Source organism: Crassostrea angulata, chromosome 2 (assembly GCF_025612915.1).
Source record: "Crassostrea angulata isolate pt1a10 chromosome 2, ASM2561291v2, whole genome shotgun sequence".
Taxonomy (NCBI): Eukaryota; Metazoa; Mollusca; class Bivalvia; order Ostreida; family Ostreidae; genus Magallana; species Magallana angulata.
In genome coordinates, this window is record NC_069112.1 from 2,102,616 (window position 1) to 2,123,958 (window position 21,343).

The 21,343-nt window shown below is 37.7% G+C and overlaps 1 protein-coding gene across 13 annotated transcripts in view; it reads right to left on the reverse strand.

Annotated features, from left to right (window-relative positions):
- Positions 1-21,343, reverse strand: part of LOC128171353 (talin-1-like) — a 60,712-nt gene that overhangs the window by 32,598 nt on the left and 6,771 nt on the right. For 8 of the 13 annotated variants that reach the window (XM_052837117.1, XM_052837118.1, XM_052837116.1 and 5 more), the window contains 27 exons: positions 21,198-21,302; positions 20,869-20,958; positions 20,524-20,589; positions 20,011-20,112; positions 18,259-18,335; positions 16,788-16,968; positions 15,448-15,588; positions 14,937-15,091; positions 14,429-14,582; positions 13,950-14,054; positions 13,599-13,766; positions 13,283-13,348; positions 11,824-12,039; positions 11,490-11,603; positions 11,194-11,325; positions 10,805-10,933; positions 10,448-10,561; positions 9,864-9,977; positions 9,359-9,622; positions 8,921-9,004; positions 8,371-8,718; positions 7,813-7,999; positions 7,527-7,677; positions 7,195-7,288; positions 3,610-3,699; positions 774-896; positions 338-481 (listed from right to left, as the gene is read on the reverse strand). In XM_052837117.1, coding sequence (XP_052693077.1) covers positions 338-481; positions 774-896; positions 3,610-3,699; positions 7,195-7,288; positions 7,527-7,677; positions 7,813-7,999; positions 8,371-8,718; positions 8,921-9,004; positions 9,359-9,622; positions 9,864-9,977; positions 10,448-10,561; positions 10,805-10,933; positions 11,194-11,325; positions 11,490-11,603; positions 11,824-12,039; positions 13,283-13,348; positions 13,599-13,766; positions 13,950-14,054; positions 14,429-14,582; positions 14,937-15,091; positions 15,448-15,588; positions 16,788-16,968; positions 18,259-18,335; positions 20,011-20,112; positions 20,524-20,589; positions 20,869-20,958; positions 21,198-21,302 — 3,714 coding nt within the window. Of the gene's footprint in view, positions 1-337; positions 482-773; positions 897-3,609; positions 3,700-7,194; positions 7,289-7,526; positions 7,678-7,812; positions 8,000-8,370; positions 8,719-8,920; positions 9,005-9,358; positions 9,623-9,863; positions 9,978-10,447; positions 10,562-10,804; positions 10,934-11,193; positions 11,326-11,489; positions 11,604-11,823; positions 12,040-13,282; positions 13,349-13,598; positions 13,767-13,949; positions 14,055-14,428; positions 14,583-14,936; positions 15,092-15,447; positions 15,589-16,787; positions 16,969-18,258; positions 18,336-18,404; positions 18,479-19,062; positions 19,609-20,010; positions 20,113-20,523; positions 20,590-20,868; positions 20,959-21,197; positions 21,303-21,343 lie in introns of those variants that run through there. The other 5 variants (XM_052837122.1, XM_052837121.1, XM_052837126.1 and 2 more) reach the window with 3 other exon arrangements.

The window sequence follows — 21,343 nt, forward strand, 5'->3', positions numbered from 1 at the left end:
TCCCATTTCACTGAAAATTTAAATCTTAAACATTCACGTAAAAAAAGTTTGCTTATATTATGTCCTGAACTTCATGGTTATTAGGAATTATGAAATAAATTCTAATACAACATAAGCTCATTCAAAGAGGGGCAATAATGATGTTATCACCAGTTGGCTCAATAAGCTCATTCAGGGGGCAATATAGAGGTTTGAGAATTGATGCCATGTATTGCATTCTGACTGGTCCAACATTGGATCTGTATAAACTCCTACAGGGCTTTATTGACCAGGCTCTATACAGGTCCATTAGTAAGTCATTAGTCCTCCACTAATTAACCACTGATTAACGACGTACCTGTTGCTGGGAGCTGGCCGGGTTAACCAGGTTCTGACACGCCATCTGTATGGCCTGGTTAGCCCGGGCAAACTGGGACTGGTCCACCAGCCCGGGCCTTCCGGGCTCTGACGCTCCATCAGCGATGCCCACAAGGTAGGCTGCCTGTAATTTAGTGTAAAAACAAATGTCATTATTATTCATTCATCATACATATTAGGACGTTCTGGTGCTCCATCTCCTACACTCCATCAGCTATGTCACTCTTGACAGAATGTTGATGTAGAGTTTTGAGTCAGTTACTCTCTCTAGAATGTTTTGAGACAGTTCCTCTCTAACTCTTTTTCCTACTTAAAATTCTATGGTCTCAAAATAAGTTGTTTGTGCCATATTGGAAAAAATAGCAACTCATAGGAGTCAATCCCTGAATACAAAAACTTTTGAGATTGTCCCTTACCTGTGAGGCGGCCTCAGTGAGTCCACAAACAGATGTTGAGAAGTTCCCCACGGAATCACAGAAGTTCTCCAGGTCACCCTTCTTGGCGTGGTTCGTGATCCCAGTCATAGAGTCTCCCAACAGCTGCAGGACAGAAAGAGGGGCCAGTTAGTTAATCCAGTAATTAACTAATTAACTGATCCAGATATTAACTAAGCATTCAAAATATTATTAAATCTGAAGTGGTATGACAGGTATAATGTCAGTATAATTCATAATGAGTGATATACAGTTGGCTTAATGGTTCATCAAACACACTATAAATATATATATTCACTGGTCAACATTAAGGAGATAAATATCATCAATATAAAGCAAAATATTACATGCATGCAAAAATGTAATTCACATTTAAAGCCTCAAATTGACTGAATTTTTTCATATTGAAAACAATACCATTGTAACCAAGAAGAAGGGAGTTGTAAACAGAATACATTTACCGGTACATGGAGTGGGCACAGACATGCGGAGGGACCAAGCTCAGGGCCAGAGAATCTAGACTCGTTCACTTCTGATCTCAGTCTCACATTTACAAAAGTGGAGAAGTGAGATTTAGTTACAAAAGAAATATGAGAAAAAAGAGATTGAGACAAAAAGTGAGCTCGTCAAAGTTTTATGGCCACAGAGCCATCATCTGACAAATCATCGACTACCTCTATCTATTTGGAGGTCCGTGTTGCTCTGCTTTGAATTTGTATTTCGTTTTATGGATTTTGAGATGGTTGACGGTTTGTTACTGTCATTTTTCAAACATTGACATTAAGGCCAATTCTCTGATTGACAGTTAGGCTTATTAGGGGACCATCATATAGTATTTGAGAAGACACTGTTGTAATGAGTTTTCGGGCTTGAACATGCAACAAACAACAAAACAACACACAACATAATGTTGACAGACAACAGACAGGGGGGGGGGGGGTTAATGTTTACACACATACATGCTTTCTCTATATCGTGTTCTGGGACTGTACATTGGGGAAGAAATCTGTTCTGTTCATTTTTACATGCTTAGCAAATTGAAGTAAAATTATATTGTGATAATATTAGTATTCTGGTTATCACAAATGACAAGTAATACTATAAAATCAAATTTGTCATGAATTCACAAAGCCTTTGAACCTCAGATCCTTCGTGAATCAAGATTCTAAAGATATTTTGTTCTCTGTCTAAAATTAAACCAACAACATATTTCATTTAATTTTTCCAGAAAAGGAACAAACAATCTAGAACTTGTAAGATGGTAGCTGCACTGTTAATTCTCTCTGTATATCACATGTATGCTGTCCAACTTAGCTAGTACTTATTACAGATAGAAGAGAGAAATATGCAATAAGTGTAATATACAGTTTTTCCAGGTACATTTGACAGTAACTAGCTTGGCTATTTTCTACCTATCTAATTAATGAATAAATACAAGATTATTTTTACCATTTTGACATTTGTACATGTATGCATATAGCACTAGCCATTTTATTTTTATCAAAACATAGCATAGAAGTCATTATCTCCTCAATTTTTTTTTGGAGGGGGGGGGGTATTAATCAATTAATTGGTGGGGGTGGGGGGGAGGGGGTCATAAATTTTCTCAACAACAAAGGCTGACATAAAAAAAAATGACAACAAACATGCAACTGATGATGGAAATTGACAGAGACAAAGTGGAAAATAAACCCCAGAAATAGTTCATAGAAAAACAAGTCTAAATCAAGATAACACTGAAAAAGCACCAGTTTCCCTCCCCCTTCACATGCCTGAACCCTGACCCTGAAAATAGATTGTGGGAACACAGAACAAGCTCAACATTGTCAATATAACGACCTTAAACTAATTACTGGCCCATAAACTGTGACATGTACATTGTCAATATAACGACCTTACACTAATTACTGGCCCATAAACTGTGACATGTACATTGTCAATATAACGACCTTACACTAATTACTGGCCCATAAACTGTGACATGTACATTTAAAATGACTGTTTTTTCATTTACTCGAAGTTTCATTAAGTTCATTTGAGATAGTTGGGTGTTTCATTTGAAATACAGGTGAAGTTCAGAGGTTAGGATAGTGTGTGATTATGTGTTCTGTGAGCAAATATAAAACGATGTGATCAACCCAAGATTTTTTGTGAGGGTGGGGGGTGGGGGTGAGGGTGGAGGTGGGGTGTTGAGCATGTCTGTTATAAGCTTTCTGGGTACAACAAAAATAGAAGAGATACAAGAAGGTGAGATTTACCCAGACTTGGCCCTGTGATAAAATCCTCACAAAATCAGCCAATCAGTCGATAGCATTCAAAACAGTATTATACAAACAGCCAATCAGTTTACAGCATTCAAAACAGTTAATTTACAATCAGCCAATCAGTCAATAGCATTCAAAAAAGTTTAGAAATGATTAGCCAATCAGATATTGGCATTCATAAATAATTCATAATATAGATGGCTGTAAATGTTAAAAGATTTAAATTAAAAAAACCAAATTAAATATTAATCTAGTAGGATTTGGGAAAATTCTAGTTAAACATTATTCAGCCATTAACAAAGATATGAATTTTTTCATTGCAAAGGTTTGTAAGTAACATGAAGACGAATGAAAACAAACCTTAACTTCATTCTAAATACAAGACAAAGAGATTTTCACAGATTCATTCTCTACACAAAAAAGTCAAAAACTGATAAAGCATCACTTTCTACTCCGACAGTCAGCCATCATGCGACTTAGTTCTTGGATACATTCTGAGAGTTCACTCTCCGCGCCACAGACATTGTGATACAGGCGAGGAATGAGTTACCTACCTTAGATTTCTCCATGACGGAGTCCAGACATTCGAAATACGACAGGTCAGTCACTGGTTCATTGGCACTCTCCAGCATAGATTTCATCATCTACAACAACACAGCATCACAGCATTAAAAAAATACAGCATACTGAGCATAGAGAAGCATTGCATACCTGTTAACCTTTCTAAGCTGCTATGTGGGAGAATCTCCCCCTTACCAACTTGGCTAAGGGGGAGATTTTGCGTAAACAACGTTTTTTCACGTGAAATGCAAATATATATTAAAAATACTGTTAGATACCTTATTTTACCATTGTAATTAATGCATTTGCAATCATTTTAAATTTTATTATTTCTATGACTACCAGTGTGCAATTACAGCTTGTGTTGCTGTACAAGTTCAGAAAACTATTATTTTGTTTGAATGGTACAATACAAGAAGTCAATAGTGCCACTTTTTATATTAAGTCTTTCTATTGTTCAGTATTGAACCATCACTGCATGCTGACATCTAGGGTAAACACAGAAAATTTATTTTGCCTATTTTGAATTTGCAGTGAAACCCAGTTAAGAAAATACCAGAAAATAATATTCATTAAAATTATTTTTTGCCTTATATACTAGTATAGGATAGATTTTTAATTCACAAAACAATTTTAACATGTATTTCTCCAGTATCATTTAAAAATGATCTCTGTTGTAATGTCTATAGCATCCCTGTAAATCATAGTACCGGTACTATAAACTTTAAAAACTCTTGTGAAATGCTTTTACACTTTTTTACACTTTATTGGTAGCTTGTATAAACACTCAGTGTTCCAAACTCACTTTGATTTTTACCGACCGTGCTGGCCAGACAGAATTAGTCACGACTCACTGCACGTGGCTTGGGTGCTTTACCTGTGCACCTGTTAAGTGACACCACTGGCTGTTATTGTTTTCTTTGGTGTTACAGAGTAAAATCAAGATGTTTTAAGCTTTCACTTATTTTTTATAAGGCATATGCATAACTAAATACGTAACTGATTTAAGTCAAAACCGGAAGTAATCGTAAAAAGTAATCTGGGCTATAACATGTCATACTATGATCACAGTAGATAGCACTTGGATGGAATTTGATATATTCAAGCTACACTGCAGCTTTTTTAGTTCAAAATCAGAGAAAACCCCGCAGTGGATGTTGAAATTTGCATGTAAAGATTAAGAATTGGGGGGGGGGGGGGGGGGGGGGGAGACAAATACGATTGCGGGAGAAACTTGTCTCCCGCGCGGGAGATAGGTTGGATGCGCGAGATCTTAGATTTTTAGGCCGTTTTGCGGGAGTCTTCCGCACAATGCGGGAGGGTTAACAGGTATGCATTGTACAGCATAGATTCTTACACGGCTCAAATCTTTATAATAAAATACATATCTTTAACATTTTCATTTTCAGTTTGGAGGGAAAGGGCTTAAGAGGAAAGGAGTATAAATCTAAGGAATCCACTACAAATAATTATTTTGCTATGAGGATGAAGGAGTAATTCATCTGTAAAATCAGAAGGATGAAGAGATGTCTTTTAAGGATAAGTTATGTGATTTCTGAATCTTATTTACAACAGTGTCATAAAGCCATACTCTACAACTTCTTTCTCACTCTTATCGTAATAATATTCTGAGGGCGTTATCACACTCCTTCTGTCCTTATTTATATATAAACTACATACACATTGGAGGGTGTTACTGACCTGTATCTGTCTGAGGGCGTTATCACACTCCTTCTGTCCTTGGTTATATATAAACTACATACACATTGGAGGGTGTTACTGACCTGTATCTGTCTGAGGGCATTATCACACTCCTTCTGTCCTTGGTTATATAAACTACATACACATTGGAGGGTGTTACTGACCTGTATCTGTCTGAGGGCGTTATCACACTCCTTCTGTCCTTGGTTATATAAACTACATACACATTGGAGGGTGTTACTGACCTGTATCTGTCTGAGGGCGTTATCACACTCCTTCTGTCCTTGGTTATATATACTACATACATATTGGAGGGTGTTACTGACCTGTATCTGTCTGAGGGCGTTATCACACTCCTTCTGTCCTTGGTTATATAAACTACATACACATTGGAGGGTGTTACTGACCTGTATCTGTCTGAGGGCGTTATCACACTCCTTCTGTCCTTGGTTATATAAACTACATACACATTGGAGGGTGTTACTGACCTGTATCTGTCTGAGGGCGTTATCACACTCCTTCTGCCCTTGGTTATATATAAACTACATACACATTGGAGGGTGTTACTGACCTGTATCTGTCTGAGGGCGTTATCACACTCCTTCTGTCCTTGGTTATATATACTACATACACATTGGAGGGTGTTACTGACCTGTATCTGTCTGAGGGCGTTATCACACTCCTTCTGCCCTTGGTTATATATAAACTACATACACATTGGAGGGTGTTACTGACCTGTATCTGTCTGAGGGCGTTATCACTCTCCTTCTGTCCTTGGTTATATAAACTACATACACATTGGAGGGTGTTACTGACCTGTATCTGTCTGAGGGCGTTATCACACTCCTTCTGCCCTTGGTTATATATAAACTACATACACATTGGAGGGTGTTACTGACCTGTATCTGTCTGAGGGCGTTATCACTCTCCTTCTGTCCTTGGTTATATAAACTACATACACATTGGAGGGTGTTACTGACCTGTATCTGTCTGAGGGCGTTATCACACTCCTTCTGCCCTTGGTTATATAAACTACATACACATTGGAGGGTGTTACTGACCTGTATCTGTCTGAGGGCGATATCACACTCCTTCTGTCCTTGGTTATATAAACTACATACACATTGGAGGGTGTTACTGACCTGTATCTGTCTGAGGGCGTTATCACACTCCTTCTGCCCTTGGTTATATATAAACTACATACACATTGGAGGGTGTTACTGACCTGTATCTGTCTGAGGGCGTTATCACACTCCTTCCGCCCTTGGTTATATATAAACTACATACACATTGGAGGGTGTTACTGACCTGTATCTGTCTGAGGGCGTTATCACACTCCTTCTGCCCTTGGTTATATATACTACATACATATTGGAGGGTGTAACTAACCTGTATCTGTCTAAGGGCGTTAATACACTCCTTCTGTCCTTGGTTATATATACTACATACATATTGGAGGGTGTTACTGACCTGTATCTGTCTGAGGGCGTTATCACACTCCTTCTGTCCTTGGTTATATAAACTACATACACATTGGAGGGCGTTACTGACCTGTATCTGTTTGAGGGCGTTATCACACTCCTTCTGCCCTTGGTTATATAAACTACATACACATTGGAGGGTGTTACTGACCTGTATCTGTCTGAGGGCGTTATCACACTCCTTCTGCCCTTGGTTATATAAACTACATACACATTGGAGGGTGTTACTGACCTGTATCTGTCTGAGGGCGTTATCACACTCCTTCTGCCCTTGGTTATATAAACTACATACACATTGGAGGGTGTTACTGACCTGTATCTGTCTGAGGGCGTTATCACACTCCTTCTGCCCTTGGTTATATATAAACTACATACACATTGGAGGGTGTTACTGACCTGTATCTGTCTGAGGGCGTTATCACACTCCTTCTGTCCTGGAGCCGACACAGTACAGACGTTGATCAGCTGATTAATGCTCTCCGTCACCGCTCTATCAGACAAAATGTAGTAAAAGTTTAAAACATAAAACATTGAAATTGAAACAAAACCCCTAAAATCCTTACTCAATTTAATTATTTCATGCTTTACAAAACTACACATAATTATTGACTCCGGGGCTATAAACTTAACAAAAGTTAAAGATAAAACTCAAACACATTAAGGATTAGACTATGTAGAGTAACTGAATGTAATATTGGATTATATAAAGGTAATATTTAAGTGCCTACCTGGCGGCCTGCGAGAGCAGATTCTTGGTGTTGGGAGCGTTTGGATCGGCCGACACAGATTTGGCGGCCAGCAGCAGTTTACTTGAAACCATGGAGACGTTCTTCAGTCCGCCCACAATCTGGTTCTGTGTGTCTCCATCCTTGGACAGACCTGGAAACCAACCAATCAAAATCAATCACAGGTACCTACATTCTACAGTAATGTCACACCTTCAGCCTCGCGTCTGTTTTGATCAAACCTTAAACTTTTAGTATCTGATTTTGTTGGAATCTCGCTCTCACTGACCTGCCATGGTGAGTCCAGATTTGATGAACTCTGAGTAAGACGAGCTGTACTCGCGAGATGACTCGGCGAGTTGTTTAGGTGTGCCACGAGATGCGGTGACGATGTCACTGGCGGCCTGGTTGAGATTGACAGCGGCGTTGTTGATCTCGATCTGGATCTCCTGGAACGTGCGGTCTGTGCTCGGGTACTACAATGTACAGGAATGAAAAATTAAATCAATTCCTAATAATGATGCATAGATAAAGTAAATTTGTTTAAAAGATTACTTTTTATGAGATAGGGATTTCTATGCATATGTGAAGTAATTTAATTCTGAAAGAATGAGAACTATTTCTGCGAAAAAGGTGATTTTTTATGAGCCAAGTTATAATTTGAGATGAAGTTTGTTTACTGTTGACATAAGGTTGCCTATTCGTCTATTTCTAAGATAGATGTAACTATCTCGGTGGATGCCATTTGACTCTTTATCCACTTATTCTGAGATCAAATCTGCTTCCGACTTAAATTTTGTCTATTTCTGAGATAGACTTTGTCTGCGGAACAGACAGATCTGCGTACCTTGGTGGACGCCAGCTCCTGGCTCGAGTCTGTGATCTGTCTGATGGCGTTATCCACGTCTCTCTGTCCGGGAAGGGCGTTCACACAGTTGTTGAGCGCACTCGACACAGCCTTGGCCACCTGGTTAAGTCTAGCCTGGTTCTCAGGGTTTTCTGGGTCGTTCATGGCTCGCTTCGTCTCCTCCAGTAGATGCGTTGACTTGTCGATTACGTCACGGGCGCTGTCGATCACTTGCCGTCTGACCTCGATGTCTTCTGAGGTTGAGGCGACACCGCGCGTGGCTTCTGTCAGCACGCGGAGAGCGTTCGCGGTGTCCCTGGCTGCTACACCCACGTAATTCTCATTGCCCTGAAAAATCACCATATAGTGGAAATATATTATATAGATAAATATATAGATAAATAAAATCCAATTCCCTGAGAAATGACCACAGGGAAGAATGTGTGAAGAAAAGTCACAACAGAATGAAATCATGTCATATATATATATATTATACTGTTCACTCCGTTTTTATATGAAATGTCTCCATTATACATTTATCTGTGTTTACCTGTGAGGCAGCCGTCAGTAGCTGAGCCATCGCCGATCCCACGTTCTTAGAGGTGGAGCCAAGTTTCATGGCCGACGCCTCCACCTGAAATACGTAACAAAATCATGTATCAACTCCATTCCACCATATTACAATAGAAAGCCATGATACAATATCACATCTCCCATTTATATAATAATCAAAAAATATCTGACAGTTTACACCCTTTACTTACTTTTTTTTAGTAATGATCTTATTCACTAAACACATGCTACTATCATTAAATATTCATGACCTTTAACCCTGGCCTGAACATAATACGAATGATCCACTTCACTTTACATATAATCCAATTAACAAATGCACTATGTATACACATGCTACTATCATTGAGTATTCATGACCTTTAACCCTTGACCTGACTATATCATCACCATGACATTTTCCTCTTGGCCTTACCGTTTCACCGGGTAGTGGCACAAGGTTACCGCTGTCGGCGGCTCTGCGGTACTCCTCCAGCTCGCGGTCGAGTTCGGTCAGCTGATCAAGCGCGGCATCAACCTCCAGTGAGATACACATCTCCTCTGCCTTCCCAGAGGCGGTTCTCAGCTCAGCGAGCGCGGTGGTCATCGTCTTCACTGCCTGGTTCATGTTCATGCTTGCGGCTTGATCTCCAACCGTTGGGGCTGCGGCGTTTGCGGCGGATACCAGCTGACTGGCAGGCTGTCAGAAGAAATGTGGCCAGTGAACCGAGATGTGAAACTAGTGTCTATTATAATAGCTATGCACATCATATTATTTTGATAAAATAAATAAAATAAGTTAAATATAGCACAGAAACCTTAGTATTAAGATATTTTCCTTTCTCCCCCAAACACTGCAGCGAGATTTTACAGATATTGTACTATCAATGTTTGATTTTTTTTCTTGCCAAATGGTCTCCCTTACAATTTGTACTTTATACCTGTATAAATTCCTTGCTGGCATTAATCAGTTGTAGCTGGGCTGTAGCGCTGTCCTGGTTTGTCTCAGATCCCCGGAATCCTTGGATCAACAGAGGCAGCTGTTCATTCATGATCTGTAGAAGGAGAACAACATGTGATAGTCTCAGCCAATAAAATACAACAATACAAGGAGGACACACTATTATTTTCTTAGCCAATCAAATATGGTTTTACAAAAACTACAGTCCCAATCAGCCAATCATCGGCAGTATTTGGAAGACACAATACAATATTCTTAGACAATACTTAAATCCTTTGGAGAAACAGAAGGAATGCAGATACAATGCTTAGTCATGGAACACAACAGGAAGATCTGACCCCTCGACCTTTTGCCAATCAATTATAACCAAGCATTTGTCAGTGTTTCAACATTCAGTGTGTCTTGTTTGTCATTTAACAACTTCAGGATTTAAACCAAGAACCTTTAGCTTACTGGCCAATCTACTATACCTCCCATAGCTAAGTGTTTCCACCATTATATAAATTGAATTGGGACTTCTTTTATTGATAAGAGTTATGGAATGATGTCCCCATCACTGCTTACCTGACATTGTTGAGTCAGTTGATGTTCCGAGGTTTTGTTAGTGTTGGATTTGTTAGCGTTCTTTGAGGCGTTAATCAGCTGTGTGGTGGCTGAGGCGGTACGACGCGCGGCGTTCTACAAAACATAGATATAGTCTCTTAAAGCCCAATTACATATTAAAGTACGATTGTAAAATACTCGTTTTACAATCCAATTACATTTCAAAGCATGGTTGTAACCATAATACACCTAAATGACTCATGTAAAGTCTCATCACAAAACATGATTGTAATATCAAGCCATCATGTCGTATATCATTTACTGCAATTAAATTACAGGTTCTAGAGATAATTAAACGACACTTAATGAGTCTCTGACCTCTAGCCTCCTGATGAGTTTCTTTTTGAGGGCGTTGCTGGCGGCGATATTTGTGGCAGCCCGGAGATCCTCTGCAGCGCCTCGTAGTCTCTTCTGCTGCTCCGAGTCGTTCGGACTCGACGCACAGCCCTGTAATATTAGAATATAACACTTTACTGAAATTGATTGAACATGATATAGCTCTCAACTGTGATATACAACTCTGTATCAAATATAACATTTGACTTTACAAATGTTTAACTTGATATAGCATTCTACAGTTTCAGCTGCTTTATCTTTATCATCATATGCTCTGCGGCCTACAAATGTCTACATAACCAGAAACACAGTATACTAGTATACTATTACACTTCCCATCTCATTGTTCATTGCTCACAACTTTTCCTCACCTTGGCAGCTTCCACCATGTTCGCGGTGGCATCAGCGAGTTGTCTGGCGGCGGCCAGGAGCCGCTTCTGCATGTCCGAGTCAGAGTGGCCCTCGGCTTCTCCCCTGATGGCCCCAACCAATGAAGAGGTCGCCTGAAAACAACAGATATCACGGTAAAAAATTATGTTATAAACAAGTAAATATATTGAAAGTCAACAGTGTTAAATTTCTGAGCCATGTAGATGCTAACCCAATTTACCATTGACTTTTATAGAATTGAACTTATGAGAGAGGTGTGAGATATTTGCGAGCTTACCTGAGCTAGCTGCCTGGCCTGTCTCACCATCTCGTGGGCGTCCCCCACACTACTGAACAGTCTGTCCGTCACAGTCAGGATCGTGTCCACTGCATCCTCGTGGGATTCCCCAGCCTGTCAATCAAAAACATACATTTACTACCTCACTGCACAGAAGAGTTCATGATCTCAGTATCATAACAATATCAAATCATTGTACTGTCATTATAACCAAAACTTCAATGTCATACCTTTCTTCATTTAATATTGTGTAACAGGAGAGAGAGATAGAGAGAGAGAGAGAGAGAGAGAATAAAAAGCTTAAGAAAAAGAAAACAGTGACTGTCCCACTTACCGCGGTCGGTCCTGCCCCCTTCTTGATGTGCTGTAGCAGGTCGTTAAGAGCCTGAGTAACCGCGGTGGCTGCGGCGCCTAGGTCGGCCAGAAGCTTGTCGTCGCGGCAGGACTGCTGGGCCGCCTCCACGATTCCCTCCACAGAGTGAGCCACACCCTTTGCGGCGTCTATCAGCTGTTCCTGACAGGCCGGGCTACTGATGGTCGGAGCCACCACCTACAACATATATAGTGATACAATATAAAACGGTGTTAGTACCAACAAGCAGATATTGATGTTATCCTATGAGGTTATCATTCTAACCAATAGTACTTATTGTAACAAATGGATTAATCCAACCAATAGTACTTATTGTAACAAATGGATTAATTCAACCAATAGTACTTATTGTAACAAATGGATTAATCCAACCAATAGTACTTATTGTAACAAATGGATTAATCCAACCAATAGGACTTATTGCAACAAATGGATTAATTCAACCAATAGGACTTATTGCAACAAATGGATTAATTCAACCAATAGGACTTATTGTAACAAATGGATTAATTCAACCAATAGGACTTATTGTAACAAATGGATTAATTCAACCAATAGGACTTATTGTAACAAATGGATTAATTCAACCAATAGGACTTATTGTAACAAATGGATTAATTCAACCAATAGGACTATTGTAACAAATGGATTAATTCAACCAATAGTAGCCACCACCTACACCACAATGGAAGACAGTATTGGCACTTAACACACAGGATCAATAAAAATCCAAGGTCCCAACAAATAGAATGATTTCCATCCTACTGGATCAATCCTACCCAATAGGATCAATCCTGCCCAATAGGATCAATCCTGCCCAATAGGATCAATCTCAGCCTAAAGGACCAATCTCAGCCTATAGGATCAATCTCAGCCTATAGGATCTATCCCACCCAATTTGATCAATCCAAACTCAAGAGATCGACCCCATTATTTTGGGTAATTCTAACCAAAAATATTGTTTCCAGAAGATTTTGTCAAGCAAAGGGATTAGTCTCAACCTAATGAATCAGTCCCAAAAAGTTAGATCCAAAAAATGGGTTAGTCCAACCAATAAGTATCAATCATAAAGAATTCAAATGAAAAAATGTATATTACCTACTTTATATTACAATATTTATAGTTTGATTGCAGCACTTATTTTCAACTTTGATATTCAATCTTTAAAACAGATTTCATAGAAATCAAATCCAAACTAACAGCAAACTAAGGTTATCCAAATTAAATTGTGTTACCAGTCAGCATAGCATCTTACCGAACCAAAGTCGTGGAGCTACAGAGATATACAGAGACAATCTGAAAGCTTTGTACAAGCTATTAGCTCTGTCAGTCAATTTACCTTTAACTTAGAACAAGCTGCGAGCTGTGACAAAGCCTGATAAATCATACCTTATTTCAAGCCATGATATATAACTCGTACCTTGCAACAAGCTTCGAGTTGATCTGTGGCGAGGGTACAGACCGTCGCCCAGTCGATCAGTTTGTTCTGTGATGTACATGGATAAACTAAAAACTCCGACTTATCTTACTACACACCTCAAGCTTAAACTGTATACAGGGAAATATTCACCCCCGGGTTTTTTTTGCCCATTTTTCCCCCCATTGTCAGCAAATCATCTCCTTTTTAACACAACTACATCTTGGCAAATTGAAGACAGGACAAATTTGCAAGTGTAGAAGGGTGAAAGAAATACAAGGCTACAATAACACTGTGTACAGTAGATGAACAGACGTACCTTGGTACAGGCCACGAGCTGTGACGTCGCGAGGGCACAGCTGGTCGCTGAGCTGATGACCTTGTTCTGAAGCCCCTGGTCCTCGGTGGTGCTGGCCACACTCTTGGCCTTCAGGACGAGCTGGGCCGTCGCATTGGCCACTGCCTTAGCAAGAGCTAGCAATGTCTCCTAAAAATACAACACGATTTACATAAAATCTTATGATAATATTTCTTACAATATTTAAAACACAAGAAATACGTCTTTCTGTATACATTCATTGTCAATTCAATGAGATGTTTTCTTAATGATATCAATTTTCAAGAAAGAAATCACACAATTAGCCAAAGACAATTAATCAGAGCGCCTCACCTGGTACATCCTGTCCATGTCGTCGGCCGTCTCTCCGATGCCTGTCATCACTTCCTGTGATGCCTCGCCGACCGTCTTAGCCGCAGTGATCAGGTTAGATTTACCCTGTCAACACACGGAGTATACATATAAATAAATGGAATTAAGTACATATCAGGTTAGATTTACCCTGACAACACACAATGTATACTCTTAAGTTAGGACAAATAAGAAATTCTGAACATAACAAGCTAGAACTACCCTGACAACACAGAGTATACATATAAATAAATGGAATTAAGCAATTATCTGGTTACTTTTGTCCTGTAAACACACTTAACTGTTTACATATTGGTCAAATATTCCGAATATTCAAAAACACCACAACGTAAATAATTTTCCATAACATGTAAACTCTGGTTAAAGTTTTTTTGAGTTTTTTCATTTTTAAGATAGCAAAAAATGGAAAGCTGTTCTTAGATTTGACAGAGTTTACTGACCTCTTTCTGCCCGGGTTCGGCGGCGTTCAGGAGGTCAGAGAAAGCACCACACAGGCGTTTGGCAGCCCCCAGGAGTTTGTTACGACTAGCATCGTCGTCCTGGAGAGCTCCCAGCATCCTCACGTCCTGAGAGAAGTCGTCAATGTTTGACGTTCTAAAAATATCGTAGAAACAATATAAAAAATGTGTGTTTACTTCTATTACAAAAAGTCAGACATGTTTGATTCTGAAAAAACTCACTCATATTCAGTTAGTTCTGAAAATCATTGAGACAAGGTCAGTAATAATTGTTTACTTTACTACAAAAAGTCAGACATGTTTGATATTTAGAATAAACTAACTGATATTCAGTATCTAGAGCTGACCATAACACACAGTGGTTAAATGACACTTATTCAAACAGAGGAGATCTTCATCCAAAAATCAGAGCTGTGGAGTGTCTTTATGTTTTTAAACAAAAAGAACAAGTCCAATGATTTGTACACAGAGATCGAGGAGACACACTTACATCTGTGCCACGGCAGCACCCACGCGGCTCGTGTCTATCTCGTCATCTATCGACATGGTAACCAGCTGGGCGGTGGCGGCGTTCATCGCGGAGAGCTGGGCCCCGACCTTCTGCCGTGACAAGTCTAGCATGTTCTGTCTCCACTTTTTGGAAGCCTGTGTATACATAACCATCAGAGTAAAAAGCCTTGAACATGTTTATATAAATGTTTATAGAACTATGGCCTGTTGTATTTAAATCATTTCTTATTTAATTTTCCTCTATGAAGTTAAGAAATACACCAAAATGTTTATTTTACAATAATTAAATGTAACGTCAAGAATATTCGTTTGTTTTGCACTAAATTAAATCATTTCTTATGAAAATTTACTCAATATAAAAATTTATGTTAATTGGAGTTTTTTATTGAAACCACAGCGATGCACAAAATTAAATCATCTTTTTTTAAATGCACTAAAAACCATAATTTGAATAACTGGAGTTTATCGATAACACCAGAGCGCTGACTTACGGCGTCGTTTCCGAGGTTGGGCAGCGCGGCGCCTTTGTCCATCTGAGACTCGGCCTGTCTTATAGAGGTGATCCCCTCCTCTATACAGGTCAGCAGGGCCCTCTGGGACTGGGACAGACCGTGCTCCTGTATGTTCTGACTCTGGAAGTAAGTATATAGGTATATGCAATAAGTTAGTATAAGTAAGTATATACAGGTGAAGGCAGTATGACATAGTAGACTGAGGGCTCCTGTATACAACTTGACATGTAAAAAGTCCAGTTTATACTATTTATGTTATAAACAAATGTGATTGGAAAATAGAAAGCAAAATTAATTTTTTTTAGAAATCCCAATTTTCTTGAAAAAATCCAAAAGTATGACAAATAATTAAATGGTCTGATAGGTATTTTTGACTTATTGACTTGTGTATATTTAGCTGAAAATTAAGTTATCTTTAAATTGTATCATTTGCAACTTAAAGAAATCATCACCTTTTTACAAAAACGTAATAAAATCCAATTAATATTTAATTGGGAGGTCGTCAATTATCTAATGACCTTAAGATTATAATGACCTTAGACATTCCGCATTTCTAACAAAACTGATTGCTTTTTCTTCAATCATCATAAAGAATAACATTTTATAATAATAAGATTATTATAAATGATGCATAACATAGATTTAAAGTGCGATTATCTCTGTCTAACTCAAACAGAACCAAATAATCAAACACAGGGATAATGGAGGGATAATGAACACTGTGAGGGTCTTGTAAAGGGGGGTGGGGGGGGGGTGGGGGGTGGGGGGGGTGTCACACAAGCAAAACTAAAACTCTACCGGGCATCCCGTGTGGAATGTTGTGTCTATATAATGGTGCTGAACTCAAAATAATAGCAGAACTAAGGAAAAATGTAATCAAGCAAAACAAAAAAATATATATAGTCATTCATAGGATTATAAATTTTAACTTCTTAAAATCAGTATTTGCTCATGTCTACACATATTCGTGTATATATATATTATACAGGAGCTAATCAAAGCCAAGGAAGTCTGCAATTAACAAACTTAAGATGTCAGCATCCTCTAAATCATCTAGCTCTATGCTTTAGTTAACAATGTCCATGCTCTGGGAAGACCTTACCTTCATATGATTAATATTCAACATGTCGGAACAAATTCTACCTTTAACAAACTTTTTAACACATTACTAAATTCAAATGTCTTTAAAATATGTTTGTTGCATAAAGTTAATTTTGTTTAAATGAAATCTAAATGAAAACTATAACCACTGTAAACAAATGAAGTGGGAGCGAAATGACTGGGGTGTGAATTGGTCTGATAACAGTTAGTAGGCACACCTGTCTGTTGCCATGCACATGATGCATTTCGCTAGAGACCTGTCCGTGTTGGGCGGATGACATTGACCCGACGGAGATGGTGTTTTCCCCCGAGACTCCGCCTCTCATCACTCCGGGCAGGGCCACGTTTCCTACGTCGGGATGACTGACGTTTCCCTGCATACGGGAAATAATGGTCGCCCTGAAAATCATAAATAATGATGTGAATCTGAAGGCAAATAAGATGATCAAAATTGACAAATATTGTACTGACATTTCATCATGAACACATTGATAAAGAAAGTAGACAGAATCATGACTAAAATGAAATGGTCAGAGAAAAAATTGGTGTATATATTATTTTGTGTTTTTATATGCCCTGGCCTGAGACTAATTCTCGTCAGTGGATTGTTACGTCATTTTTTGTATATAATTTTAAGATTTGATAAATTGATGTAACAATGCACAGGCAAGAAATTAAACTTTGTGACAATTGGTTTTAGAGCAGTAAGTGTTTAAACTCTAGAATACATTCTGTACATTGATATTAAAAACTATTCTCCTTACATCAAATATTCTAAATATATGTTCTACTACATGCACATGTCTAGCTGGTTAACCATTTCAAGCAAACTAAGCATTTAATTTTCCAACTGATATTATTTTTTTTTTTCAAACTTTAAATAACAGGCATTTGAAAATTAAACAAAACCACACACTGGTCAGCTTGACATTACACCAATACTATGGAATCATTCTTTGTGGGAGTCAGTGTCCCTGGGAAACCAAAACTTGTCTGGTTCATAGGGGTGTAATCTCCTTGGAAATGTAATCTTGTTATATTTTCATGACTATTCAACAAATAATTGTGTAAAGGATCATGGGGACATAAATTCGGGGGCAAGGGTTACCCACAAAAGCCACAAATATTGGCCCCCCACGAACAATGATGATTCCACAATATTAATATCTAAATTTAATGTGATAAATCAAAACAGAATTGTGAAATCTAAAAATTATAACAGGCTAAACAGGGTAGGTGACAACAAAATTTACAATATCATACAAAGGCAGCTAAAGTGGATTAGAACTAAATTGCATTAAAACACTTTAGGTAGTTGTTACACGATCCTAAACATAAATTTTTTTCTTTGAAAGTACATTTTCAATTTATGAGCATCCTGTACACAGGGTCAGCTTTATCTCCCAATCAGCCTTATACAGTAAAACCGGTTTAGTTCGAACATGGATATAGCAAAATCTTGGACATAGCAAAGATTTTTTGAATCCCAGTTGGAATTCTTAGTTAAAATAACCCTGTGTATAATACAGGATATATATACCAACACTACACCACCACCAACTAGCTACATATACATGGTTCCAGCGTGTCACACACAAGCACACGTGTCACACAACAAATCACATCCACCACTACACACATTACTTACGTGCTCCCCCGGGAACAGAGAGCATTAACACCCACACTTACTTGGCTGGCGACACGCTGTCTTCGTACATAGGGGCCTCGTCCGAGCCCTCTATACCCAGATGGTCCTTGTCTTTTTTCTACGATCAAACAGAAAAGAGAAAACCCTTGTCAAGTCACGTGACCTAAGCCCCGCCCCCTTAACTTACTTTCCCTTGGAGACGCTGTCCTCAAACATCGCGCTGTCGTCTTCTGCGTCGAATCCAATATGGTCGTCCTTGTCCTAGTCAAACAGGAAGTGGGCGTTAGTTCACAGAAACACAAGGCTGCGTCCAGAACAGTGACATAGTTTTTTTGTCCAATCAGATTCATTCTTTTATCGTGATTTATTCGATGCAGTTTTTTTTACCGTGAATTAACAACTGTTCTAAACACATCCTTCTATGGTCTGAATATATGCAATCTTTTATCTTTCAAGAGTTTCTGATGAAAATAATCAAATGTTTCATTTACATAATTTTGATTTATTTTTTTTAAAAACCAATTTGTTATGAATTTCTCATAAGATGAAAAGATTGCATATCTTTTAAATTTCAATATTCTCTTTTTCTATAATAGAGATTATTTTACCATTTTCTAATTTATTTGATTTTTTTATTTAATTTTTCAGCTCAATTTCAAATCTTTTGAAATAATTATCAAGTTATCTTGAAGATTCACAATCCAAATATTTTCTTGCTATAATACAGATTATTTGTCAAAAGCTTTGTGTCGTTGTTTCAGAAAAAGAGATAACATGGAAACGCTGGTTAAACTTCATTCAACAAAAGACAGATAATAAAGATGGACAGAATGAAGAAGTCATACATTGAGATGAATACATTCTCTGCATTCCTTCATATTTCTTTCTGGAGCTGTAAAAGTAGACATGCAACATATATAAGAAGTTTATTTAAAGGCATTGGCAAAATATCATGGTGTTCATTCAAAGGTTTAACATTAGATTCTGGAGAAAAGGCTGAATTTACACAAATTTGACAGCCAGTGAGTATGAAAAGAAATAATCCTGAAAGAAAGAGAAATTATGCTTTTACTTTATACAATGTGTTAGTACTGGATGCATATTTTGATTTGTTAAACACTTGTAATGCACATGTAATACACAAAGCCAATTGTTTGTAAAAGGGAGATAATGAAACTCCAAGAAAAGATAACTCCTGCAGTTTTCATATGGCATGCTATTTCTGAAAGAAATTCTGTATGAGTTCATTCAGTCATAGATGTTTAGGAATCAGTATCCATACATAAAGAGTTGTGGTGCAAAAGGTAATGACTGATCAAACCTCTCAAAAATCTCAAAAGGAAAATGGTTCTCTATTTTTATACCAGCAATTTTTTATTTTGGATACATGATCAAAATTACATCATTTGATTTTATTGATTTATACCAACGCATTTTTCTTTTGAAATTTTGTTGAAACTTTTTTTATAATCTTATTTACCCCCTGAAAATAAAATACATAAAATTCATTGTCAAACATTCATGAATATCAGTTCAAGCAAAAATTGATATTGATAAAACATAAAAATCATTGATAAAGTGTTAATTTTAAAATCTCATTTTATTTCCTTCAATAAATCATACTGGATGCTATTTTCATTTTTAAATTATGATTAAATAACTGTTAAAACTCAACAATTGTTCAAAATTCTTAAATTTATTTTGTTTTTCTTTCAATCAAGATTACAATTATCTAATAATCATTTAGTTTTCCTGGTTCCCTATAATCAAGATAAGTTAAACTGGTTCCTTACCCGTTTGAGGATGATGTCGATGTATCCAGCGATGAGTCGAGATATCTGCTCACCTTCCTGAGTTTGGACCGAGTAATATGAGTCTGAGTAGTCTCCAAAATCCTACAGATACAATAGGAATACATGTGCACAATTACAGGTATATACAATGTACAATTACAGGTATATACAATGTACAATTACAGGTATATACAATGTACAATTACAGGTATATACAATGTAATTTAACCAAGGTTACCATTGTTTTTTCCCTTTGCTGTAAACTGTTTTACAAAATTTAATTTTTTTTTTATTTTTGAAGCCTATGGTCATTTCATTAGTAATAGGTAAAAAAAACTATTGTGATGTCATTGCACCAACTATCAAAAAATTTGATTCCACTGTGTATTGATGGAACCTGATAAATACACGGCTAAAAAGTATACATGTGTCATTTTATCGAGGTTACTCTTATTCCTTTCCCTAACAATTAAAGTAATGCAATGAGAACCTAGAGACAGTAGCGGTACGTACCAGGGTAAAGCTGTTGGGGGAGGCGGCCCATCTCTTGACTGTGGTCAGCGGCCAGGTCTTCAGGATCTGAAACCACACAGAACATTTGTACAGCGTGAGTAATTCTAATATCAGATCTCAGTATTATTGACATTGATACTTTTGTTTCTTCTTAGATTTGTGTTTTTAAGCTATTCTAAAATGACACTTGTTAAAAATAAGGGCGTCAGGCTTTACGGCTAAATATGCTTTTAACATGTACATAAAATCTCTTCAATGCATTTTGTTTAATTTTTACATGAACATTTTTAAAGAGATTTCTCACATGAATTCTTTGTATGTTAGATGACAAGGGAGGTAACTCACCTCTTTGGTTTTTTCGTCCATCCTAACCACGCTTTCTTTTGTGATACCAAGTAAGCGGGGCACCAGTTTATTCTTTCCAGGCATTTTTTCCTAAAGAAGATAAACATTCTCATGAGAAAAACACAATTACTTTTTCATGAATAAAAATATGAGTCTAAGTCTACAACATTTCTGAGTGTATTTGTACTGAATTGGTGTAAATATTGTAGAATCATTAATATACATGTATAGATGTTGTTTTTTGGGTCCCCAACACTTATGTGAGTATTTATACTGAATTATTGTGAATTCTATGGAATTATCAGCACACGAGTAGATGGCTGTCTTACTTTGACAAGGAAGAAAGTGATTCCATAAGTCTTGAGTCCGCGACATTTTTGAGTGTACTTGGCCTTGGCCTCAAACTCATGGACGCCAACCCACTTCTTGTGTTCCTACAACAAAGAAATAACACACTGAAGTACTGTACTTATAC